The sequence below is a fragment of the Xiphophorus couchianus genome, chromosome 18, assembly GCF_001444195.1.
Source record: "Xiphophorus couchianus chromosome 18, X_couchianus-1.0, whole genome shotgun sequence".
NCBI classification, from domain to species: Eukaryota; Metazoa; Chordata; class Actinopteri; order Cyprinodontiformes; family Poeciliidae; genus Xiphophorus; species Xiphophorus couchianus.
Window position 1 is genome coordinate 31,755,035 of NC_040245.1, and position 11,559 is coordinate 31,766,593.

Sequence of the window (11,559 nt, forward strand, 5' to 3'; positions counted from 1 at the left end):
TCATACTTTTCTGAACAGAGAAAGAATCCTGCAGTTACGTCTTGTTTGAAGTTAAATTATCAACAAACCTACTAAAATTGAATAAATACACAAGGTTTTGTTATTTAAAACTTTTCTGTAACTTCTCCTGGAAATTGCTGATGTTAAGGTTGTAATCACAAATAACAAACATCCTAAACAACAAAACGCACATTTTACACTGAAGCTGCTGAAATCATGACTTCCTGTCAAAATAAAAACCGAACTGACCCATCACCGACACGTCGTACTCGATCAGCAGCGTGGCTTCCTGGCCGCACTGCTTCAGGATGCTCATGGCCTCCGACAGCGTGCTGCCATGGAGACGAATCCCATCGATGCTTAGCAACCGATCGCCCGGCTTGATCGTTCCTTCTCTGCAGAACGACAGCGTCAGGTTTTAGCTCCTACAGAAGCTCCAGAGGGACAAAAAGTCTGCAGAGGTCGGTACCTTTCGGCGGGTCCACCCGGCCGGACGGTTGTTATGACGATGGGGCGGGTCTTATTCCTGTCCTCGTGCGTTCCTCCTATAAGAACGAGTGGCTTTATAATTTTGTTTGTATTTATTTTTGAGATGCTCAAACACAAACCGAGCTGCGCTCACCTCTGATGACGAAGCCGAAGCTGTTCCCTTCTTTGTGAAGCGTCAGTTCCACATTTTTAAAAATGACCCCTGACCCCTGCACGGCTGCAACAGAAACACATTGTCAACACACACACGGGTACAAATCTTCCATATGTGGAACTAAATCAGATCCGACTGTTATAAAAGCGTCTGCAATCTGAAAGGTCATGTCGCATTTAGGGCTGCAACTAACGATTATTTTATTAATCGGATTAATCAGATATTCCGGTTAATGATTATCCTGATCATTAATTGGATAAAAGAATTGTCACATTCTGCAGATTTTTCATTAAACTGCTTAAGCATTTTCTATACAATATTAGAAATACATTAAAGAATAGAAATAAACAAATAAATTCCTTTTTAAAATAAGAAAATAAACATTTTATTGTGTAAGATGCCATAACGCAGCATTCCTTTAGTAAATTTGAATCGGGTGAATAGGAAAAAAATGCCACTTAAGGAGTTTTGGGTAAAATATATTTACAGACAATTAAGATTTTATCTTAAATGCAAAATGTTTATATCTTTTGTACAGTTTTGGCTTAACTATTGTTCTGAGTATGTTGTTTATGTCAGTAAATGAGTTTTTGCTGACAGATAACGAGTACACATTCGTTAACTAGAGTATAACTAGATTGTTACTCTAGATAACGATTAATCAATTACTAAATTAGTTTAAGATTTAATTCTGCCAAAAACTAAGAAACGTTTAGATTACTCTCAGAAATTTTCTAGAAGGAAACTTAGAAATTTTTGAGTTTCAAAAGTTGAAAATGTTCAAGTTTTTTCAAGCAGAGATTTGAGATTAATCTCAAAATTTTAAGTTTATTTTTCACAAATTTTTAGATATTTGTAACTCAGAAATTCCATTTTTCCTAGAAAGTTTCTGAGATTTATTGTGAAAATTTCTGGGAGTGTTTTTTTTCCAGAAATGTATTCTTCTTCTCTGTCTACAATGGACCTAATGCACCATTGTACTTAAATATTGCTTCAACATGTCAAAATGTTAAAAAATTCAAGGAATGTAAATGCTTTTGGAAGATTAAAGTAGCTCCTAAATTGAAAATTCAATAAATTTCAGCTCCTTGGAAGGAAAGTATGAACATGCTGAGTCACGTACAGACAGGCGGCAGCTCGTACTCGACCTCCAGCACCACTCGCTCCCCGACGTTCTTCAGCAGGCTGATGATCTCGTCGTGTCTGAACTTGGCCAGGTTGATGCCGTTGACCGAGCGGATGTAGTCGCCCACATTCAGCTGGTCGCTCCTGAACAAACAGAGATGGCTGTGAGTTTTATGAAATGCTTCATTTAAAGATGATATTCTGAGATATATATATATATATATATATATATATAACATGTTTATTTTACAAGACACACAAGTAGCAGCGCGTTTTGAATAAACTTTAAAGCGAATAAATTAAAAATTTGTGTTTGTTTATGGAACGTAAAGCTTAAAATTATGAGTGTAAGATAATACAGCCAATGTTTATGGGCGCCTCCCTGTTGAAATTCTGACGCAGTTACCTCGGGTCTGACGTCAAACCCAGCTTCGAGTTTCCACTTCACAAGCAACTGGAACGCAGCATTTTTATATGAATAAACCGGCAAATAACAACAACAAAAATGGCGTGTAACGTTATGATATGTGTATTACTTAATTTGTTAAGTTTAACACAACCTCTAATAAGGAAAATACCGGAATGAAGTGGAAGCTAGTGAGATGGAAGCTAAAGGTCAAAAGCGCATGCGCGTTCAGTGTAATACTAAAATCACAGCGCCATCTAGCGGCTTGGCATGGCAACTACAGTTTTTCCAAAAGTAAACGGGAAACCTTTCCCCAAACAACATCCAAAAATACCTGTAGCAGTTTCCAGGCAGCGATATCTTTTAAATGTAGACGAAATTAATCGATATCACCTGGCAGCAATCCCTCCTTGTCGCAGGTTTGAAACCCGAGGCTTTCCGTCTTTGTCAATTCCTCCTGAAACGGTGAGTCCAAGCGTCGTTCCCTCCTTCTTCATCAGCTCCACCACCGTGCAGCCCCGAAACTCATCTGAAAAACAAGTCACTGCGGGTCATCGTCAGTGTTTCTAGACAGCGTAACAGCGCAATCGTAGACAAGAAAAGAAGTAAATTTCCACCAAAAAACTCAGCAATTTTCAGATTAATCTCAAAACATTTCCAAAAAAATTATGAAATTTGAGTTTCAAAGGAGGAAAATCAGCTTGGAAAAAATTAAGAAATTCTGAGATTAAGCTTAGAAATTTTCTTTTAAAAAATAAGAAATTTCTCAGTTTGAAAAGTAGAAAATCTGCTAGAAACAAAGCTCAGAAAAGTTATCTCAAAAATGTTCTTAAAAAAAAGAAAAGAAAAGCATAAAAAGAAATTTCTGAGCTGCAAAAGTCAATATTTGCTCAAAAAAATCAGAAATTTTTTGATTAATCTCAGAAATTTTCTATAAAAAATAAAGAAATGTAAGTTTGAAAAGAGCTTGAAAAAAAAGCTCAGAAATTGAGATTAATCTCAGAAACTAAAACAAATGACATTTCTGAAATCCAAAAGTTGAATTTTGCTTGAAAGACTTTATAAGCTTCTGTTTCACAAGTAAAAAAAAATACTAAAAAGATTCTAAAATTTTGAAAGTAATTTGAGAAATTTTCTTAATAAAACTTAGTTTAGTTTGACAAGTCAAAAGTTTGAGTTAAAAAAGACTCAAACTTGAAATTTTATTGAAAAGACAAGAAACTTTCTGAGCTTGAAAAGCCACAAATTAGCTGGAAAAATACTGAAATTTTGAGATGTTTTACCTTTGAAACTCAAAAATGTGCAAGTTATTTCAATAACATTTCTGAGATTAATCTCAAAGTTTCAGGGTTTTTTTAGCAATTTTTTGACTTTTCAAACTTAGAAATGTTCTTGTTTTTTTTAAAATAAAATTTCAGAGTTTTTTGGTGGAAATGGACTTCTTTTTCCATCTACAATGACCCTAACACGCTGCCGTAGTGTTTCTCTAAAACACAAGGAGAAATTAAATAATAACCCCAACAAACAGAAAGGAAGTCATCTCCTGGTCTGTCGGCCATCTATTTTTTATCAAACCTCTGAATTATTCAGCAGAGGAAGCACTGGGCGCGAGGAAACTACAGAGCTGCTGCCGTGCGATGTGAACCATCCTCAGGTGATAAAACAGAAATCTGGATTTCACTCAGTCGTTGGATTTTAATATTAATGAGTCAGGGATTCACCTCAGTTCATTCAGCCAGGATTACGACGGTTTCACAAACCGTTTTTCTAAAAAAAGAAAACCTCCAATCTTTGATTCTGCTCCCATGTTTGATGAAGCAGCTCCCTGCAGCTGCAGAGGAGCGACTTCTAAAATTGTTTCTTCACAAAACGGCTTTTTTGACTTAAAGGAGCTGAGGAAGAAAGCCAGCCTCACAGGAAGCTCTATTTCTGTAGACGAGCTCTTTGCAGCCTGAATGTGAACTGTGCCTCCTCTGTTGCACCGCTGATGAAGCAGCATCAACCTCCAGTCTCTGTGCCAGAAGTTCAATCGGGAAATTTAACCCGCAGCACCTTTTTAAGGTTTAATTTTAACTGTGAGTTAATGGAAATACAAAAAACATTTAATTTTACCAACTGCTTGTCACTGGATACCAACAAAGTGAATCCAACTGGGAATGTAAAACGTCAAATAGGAATATCTACCTGACTTTATGTATTAAACACTTAAATAAAATAATCCAGTAAAATTAAATTAATCAAAAATTTAAGCAAATGTAAAGAAGCAAATAAAACACAGCAAAAAATAAATAAATAGTGCAATTACATTAAAAATAATTCAGACTAAATGAAGTGGGATGTATTAAAAAATAATAATAATAACAAAGCATTGCAAAAATTATAATATATTAAATTTGAAGCAATATTTTACGTCAAAACAAATAAACTGTCAGACACATTACATTTAATCAAAATAATAAAAAACAAGATGAAATAAAATACAATTTTAAAAAATATTTTAACCAAAACTAAATAACTAAAATATAATCCAGTCAATGCAAAACAATAAAAAAATTATTCTACTTTATTAACCCCCCCAAAAAAACAATTAAATATGCCAAAATATAATTAATTAAAATAATTTTAAAAACATATTCTTCCAAAAAAATCCAAACCAAGTAGTTATAGCACATAAAAATATAAGTAAATAACGCTTAACAAAATTCAATAAACAATTTTTAAGATCTTAAATTTTACATATATGTACAAAACACAAAAGTATAAAAAAAATTAAAGAAAATCCAAATTAAGTCAATAAATATAAGAAGGCAATTAAAAAAGAATCTAAATAACTAATATAATAAAACCAAAAAAATACTAAAGTGTTTCTAGCAGCAACGGTTTCAGAGGAGTGGAAACCATCATATGTCTCCAAGTGATTTTCTTTTTACTGGTCTTACTGGTGTAAACACATTAAACAAACATTTCCACCAGTTTCTGTAAATGGTTTAAACTCTTCCTTATAACAAGCACCAATTTCTCGCTCGTTTTCACAGACAGCAGTCCTAACTGGGACAGCAGCTCCAGGTGGGAGCAGATAAAGTGCAAACAAAGCATCTTCCTACAACTAACAGGAGGAAAACATCAGCTGTTCCTGTTCTCCACTTTTAGCTGCCGTCTTCATTACTCCCAACCACAGGAATCCCAGTAACTCATTTTAAACCATCAGCAGGATGATGGTGGGAGTGTTACCTGGAATACTCTGCCTCCTGATGGCCAGCGCTCCATCTGGAGGTCGCGACCCGGCCGAGTGCTTCGTGTACGGCCCTTCATCTGAAAGGAAAACACAGAAAAACACACCATCATTTATTGATTTACACTCCAGTCAGCTGGATTCAGAACAACAACACTTCCAACTGGTTTTAATTTGCTTCAGACATCCCACCAACAACTACTGGTTAGTTTTAAACATACCATAAATCATTCTGGGGGAAAAAAACTTTCTGTTTCATCAGTTCCTTAAACTGGTTTTCAAGCTCTAGCCATTCATTTAAAGGGGAATTATTATGGAAAATTCACAATTTGCTAATTTTTGTACTTCCCTTTTTTGTTTCTACTGCTTCTAAAAACAACTGAAGCGCTTTAGAAAAAACCCAGCACGCCATGTTTTTTGGTGTCTGAAGGAGTCATTTCAAAAACTCCCAACTGTTAAGTCACATTCCGCGTGCACTGCACCATCACCTAGCAACCCAAGCAGAGTTCCGCCCGTTACCTAGCAACCCAAGCAGAGTTGAAGCATGGTTCTACAGCTGTATGCAAGACAAGTGTTTTGTCTTTGATCGGTCTATTGATACAGATGGAAAAATTCCACTGCAGTAGCCAACGTTCGACCAAAAGAGGGCAGCACTGAGACAGTTTCAGGCAAAAATATTGCAAAACTAAATAAATGTGCAAAAAACATCAAAATTCACACAGAAACATAAAGATGCCACCCTAAATAACATATTTAGACAATTTATCAACACTAAAAACAATCCAAACTTTTTACTTGTCTAGAAGACTATTTTTTATGTTTATCTTTTGTTTAATGAGTAAAACAAAAAGTTTAAGAGAAAAAACTGTCCATAAATACAGACTGATGGTTTGATTTAATTATGAGTTTTAATCCAGTTAGAATCTCAGATTATTAAAAGAAAACATCAAAATAACCAAAAGTTTTCCGTCGAGCTCTTTACCGTTATTGTACTTTGGCTTCCTGTTGGGCTGTAATTTATTCTAATCTGATCTGGATCGGCTCTGTTCGGTTCCAGCAGCCGGGCTCAGAAGCAAAATGAGATTGTGGAAACACTTCAATGTTTTCCAGCCATTGTGAGGACATCGCTATCCTGTAGGTTCAGCTTGCACTGAAAATCCTTTCTGACCCTAAATCTACGTCGTTCTAATAAAATTTCAGGATTGTTTTTATTTCGTTCTCCAAATTGAATCCCCTGAATGTGATTGTTTCACGTTTTGGTCCCCAGTACACTTGTAACACACACACTCACATTCAGACCATATCTAAGTGAAGATGAAAGCTGAGCCTCCTCCTCCTCCTTCAGATGTAGGGCAGCAGCATCCAGCCTTTTCTGTGCTCAGCAACACTACTATGTACTCAACATGCTCCGTATAATACTGCATAAGGCTCAAATAAAAGCTTTGGATGAAATGCTGACGTAAATTCACTCAGACTGAGGATTACATTTGCATTTTCAGTGATGCTAAAATATAAACAAGCGATGTTTGTTGTGTCAGGACATCCTAAAATCAGGTGAACAGCAACAAAACATGACACTTCGCATCATCTCATTATTTATTCAGAAGACATGAAACCCAAAAGCAGGAGCGGGGAGTGAAAACCAGCCCTATCCGTCACTACATGAGGGAAAGTAACAGCAAAGGATCTTTAAAAACGTTTAAAGGGAGTCCGTACTTCTGCAACCGGTGTAAAATAATAACCTAGTCTTAGTTTGACTCATTGGTTTGTTGTTCTGATTTTGTGTTTTTACAAACAGAATAAAGATTTCCTGATGTATTTTAGATTTTGAGCAAAAATGATTGGATCCAGTTGACTTTTATGAGTAATTCTACTATAAATTCATGTTTTTTGGCATCTGGAAAATGAGTTGTTTCAAAAACCTCTGGAATGCAAGCAGGCACTGCCCGTTGCTTAGCAACATAGGCAGAGTTCCAACCGTTACCTAACAACCAAAGCAGAGCTCCAGCACATTTGGTCAGCTGGTTTAACCGGTGTGTGTGTGTTGTACAATGACTGCTGGAAAAGTCAAGTGTTTTATTGTTGACTTACCATCCAGAAACCCCTTGTTGCATTCCCGTTGGTTGTGCAGAAGGCGCTACTAATGCTTTTTAAAGATGTACAGTTGTATAATTGTGCATCTGTTTGAAATATTGAGTTTATTTGGATGTAAAGTGACGAATAACTAAAACTGGGCAGAACTAAAGAGACAAAAATTTCATTATTATGCAAAAAAATCTACCGAACATGTTTTGTATAGGCCACACACCTACCCTAATCTGTTCAAAGGAATCATCGATCACCTGGACAAACCCTGCACAGTAATCTAGATTTAAATGAGTCCATTTGTCCAAGCAGGGCTGGACAAATGGACAAACAAGAATAAAAAGAATTGAGGTGTTGAAACGTCCCAGTCAAAGCTCAGACCTTAAGAGAGCTTCAGATAACAGGTGTAACAAACAGCTCAGGTCAGTTTGTTGTTTTGATGAAGGTCTCCTCACAGCGCCTGCAGATCGATATGGTTGTTCTGAGTGATTCCCTTCATCCTGTGGTGAAGCAGCAGGGGGTCCCTGAACAGATCGATGGCTATAAACTGAGCGGTGCTGGCAGAAACCGACTGGATAACACTTCTCAGGTCCTGGCTTTCATTTTGGGAACGAATAATGTAATAATTTACCTCATTATATCCCCTAAATGTCTTTAAAAATTATCTAAGGCTTGCTGCTTATTAAAAATAAACAATATTTGCATTTACATTCATAACTCTTGTCCTGCAGCTACTATGTGGGGTTTGAAAGCTGAGCTGTGCTTTCAGTTGTATATTTAATATCCTCTGAGGAGCACAGCGACACACTGACGCTCCGTACCTTATTATAGACTCATTCAAATCCGTTTAAAATACACGGGCGAACCAAAGGAGCAGCCGCTGTGGCGGAGACAAAGCTTTTCTCCGAGGGTTAAATTCAGACGTTAAGAGGTGCTGCTTTAAAAACCACCGAGTCAAGATGTTTGGCTGCGAGAGGAAACCTACTGAGCCACTTAAAAAGAGCTGCGAAACTTCAAATGGAGCCAAAAATGATGAAAGTTATTCCCCAGCTTGATCCTGGCAGTCCTGGGGCTTGGAGTGGAGGACGGGGTCCAACTTGCTCAAGTGTTTGCTGTGATTCCCGTAATTAAAAAGGAAGAAGAGGGGAAGAGCGGAGCCAAAGTCAGAGTCTCAACGGATTTCAGGCAGACGAGGTTCTGGTTTCCAGTCTGGTTCTGCTGCTGGGACACAGAGGAAGCGGCTCGTTTAATCCAATAACCCATCTGCTGTTCAAAAGGTTAAATATTAGGGGTATTTTTTATAGACATCTAAATATAGATAACAAAAGGAAAGCACATTCAGATCAGGTGTTCTTGTTAATGTGTGAATACACAAAATTAATCCAATAAATTACGTGTCTGGGAATACGGCTTAAAAATAACATCCTGATTTTTTTCATATCAGATCCAATTAAATGGCTTTCTTTTCTAAAACAAGAGAAAATATTTTCAAAAAGTGGATTTTATTTCAATCAACCGGTCGCTGAGTTGAACGATAGAGTATTAAAGTCAGCCACACCTGACAGCACAGATTAGAAATAATGTTTGATTTTACTGATGTTGTCAGAGGAAAGAAAGATAATTTTTTACATTTTACATCCAATAGCAAATCACTACTATTTTTATTTCTCCCCTGATTCATTATTTGATGTAAAAAAAGACATAAAATCAAAAGTACACGTGATATAAACAGAGCAGAAAGTGTCCTGAAATAAACTCCAGCTGCCAAAAATGTTTTGTTCCAACACTGTTGCTGTTTGTTCAGGATTTAGCCATTCAGACCTAATCTGGATGTTGTTTTCACCTCGTCTGTGAGGCTGCAGCACAATCCTGGTTGTATAATGATAATTCAATGGAATCTGTAACGTCCCAGTAAACCGTGACATTGAACCAGCTAACTTTTGAACTGTGTAAACAAGAGAAAGAAGCACAAACGGAAAAAAAACAGCAGATAAAAAACATGCAAACCGAAACATGAAGAGAAGCACAAGCCATAAAATCAGAGAAATTAAAAAGGAGTTTACATTTGATATGGACTGAATTTTTTCTTTAAAAAAATAAGCAAAACAAAAAACAAGCCTCTGAAATTACAACAAAAATAAATCTAAAAGTTCCTACTTTTCATTTTTAGTAAAATAAATTTGCAACAATAAGGAGAGAATGTGTGACTGAAGCTAACATTTCAGCATTTTAAGTAAAATAAGATTACGACAGCGACATTAATGTAACGCAACTAAATACACGAGTTAAACGTGAACTTTTCTCAACTCTTATGTAGAGAAGAGAGGAAGTTGAATGGTAATCATTTGGCTTCCTAAAAAACGTATTCTGTTCAAACCGTTACTTAGAAAAATGGAAAGTCTGAATCAGTTAGAGCAAAGTCTAGCTGAGTTTTGACAGAAATCAAGCTTCAAATGAAAGTTTTTAGTCACTAAAGTCCAACTTCAGTGGACTGTGCTCCCCAACAAGAGCTCTTAAATCGCTCTATATGGTGCTGGATTGTCAAGTCTCTCATTTCATAGAAGTTTCACTTGGATTCTTCAAAACATAAATCACTAGATAAACTTTAATTGAAGGTAATTTTTGTCTTTTTGTTAAGTTCGAAAAGTTCAGTGTTTTCGACCAAGATTATTCTTTCACGTTATACAATATATTTATTTATTTTAGACAATAAAATGTATATAACTGCATAGCTACAAGGTAAAACAATAATGAAAAGAAAACCTGTCTAACAAGAGTGATTATAGGGAGAAATCTCTGTAAATCCTAAACATTTATAATGACAAATTCAACAAAGATCCCAGGATAGCACTCCTGACATTGGAACCTGGAGGGTTACAGTTAAATAGACAACTATCTCTTTAAAATATTGATAATTTCGTGTAAAAAGAAGCCGGATGACATGCGAACCTCCAAGGACAGCAGAAACTGACTCATTTTTCAGAAAAAGTCAAGGCTTTGACTCCCTGAAGGGTTTGATGAATGATGCATGTTTCTTGTCATATTCATGTTGACGTTTGATTTGACATTTTAAGAAAGGAAACGGTTGAAAGAAGAGCTGTTTTTGGCTGTTAGGTCAGGTAAATTATCCTGTCTTAGCCAGGACTGAGAGAAAAACACTTCACATTTGAACAATTTAGGATTTTTCCACCTGACTCGGTTTGATTGGGGACAAAAATTGCAACATCCGTTACATTTCCAGCTGTTGTGGTTTTCTCACTACACTGAGTCAAACCAACCAAATCCTTTGAAAAACCTGTTCCCCTCCTCGCCTGTGGGGGCGCTGCACCAAGAACTACTGAAAGAAACAACACAAAAACCAAAGAAGACACTGACCTCAACTTCTTTCTTCACAACATGCAAAGAAAAACGGTCTCCACAGGTTTTAGTGGTTGTTCTTTTGTCTTTGGCTAAAAACCACAAGCAATTTAGGCCCACATGTTTGTTTTGGTTGTATTTACCCAGAATACTCTGCGTTGTAGTCCACTTCCTGCTTTCGGAGCGGTCTCTGGTCTGCTTGGTGTTCAAATATGCATTCGAACTGCACCAGAGTTCACTTCAACCGAATCCACACCAAGATTTTTAAGCGTTTTTGGTCCGATTACACATTCACACTCCCCCAAACGAACCGAACCTTCTAGGCAAACAAACTGGAGTTGCGTTAAAGCGGACTGAGTTCACTTTAATCAAAACAAGAGAAGAATGTAGGTCTTGTTTTGGAAGCGAACTCTGGTGTAGTTCAAATACATATGTAAAAGCCAAACAAACAAGAGCAGAAAGTGGACTAAATCGCAGGGCATTGTGGGTAAATACAAGCAAAACACACACACTAGGCTAGAGCTAGCAGGAAAAATGTGATGTACGTTTTTACAAAAGACAAAAGCAAAATACTCCAACCGCTAAAATCTGACGCCACTCCATTTTTGTTTACATTTTGGGAAAGTTGAGCTCAGTGTCATCTTTCTAGGTTTTCATGCAGTTTCCTTCAGTGGTTCTTGGTGCAGCGCCCCCACAGGCGAGGAGGGGAAC

General features: G+C 36.6%; 1 protein-coding gene across 13 annotated transcripts in view; it reads right to left on the bottom strand.

Annotated features, from left to right (window-relative positions):
- grip1 (glutamate receptor interacting protein 1) overlaps positions 1-11,559 on the bottom strand; it is a 60,056-nt gene that overhangs the window by 20,010 nt on the left and 28,487 nt on the right. For 7 of the 13 annotated variants that reach the window (XM_027999667.1, XM_027999669.1, XM_027999660.1 and 4 more), the window contains exons 2-7: positions 5,406-5,486; positions 2,568-2,703; positions 1,767-1,912; positions 623-706; positions 470-545; positions 250-395 (exon numbers count right to left, since the gene is read on the bottom strand). In XM_027999667.1, coding sequence (XP_027855468.1) covers positions 250-395; positions 470-545; positions 623-706; positions 1,767-1,912; positions 2,568-2,703; positions 5,406-5,486 — 669 coding nt within the window. Of the gene's footprint in view, positions 1-249; positions 396-469; positions 546-622; positions 707-1,766; positions 1,913-2,567; positions 2,719-5,405; positions 5,487-11,559 lie in introns of all 13 variants that reach the window. The other 6 variants (XM_027999665.1, XM_027999668.1, XM_027999659.1 and 3 more) reach the window with 1 other exon arrangement.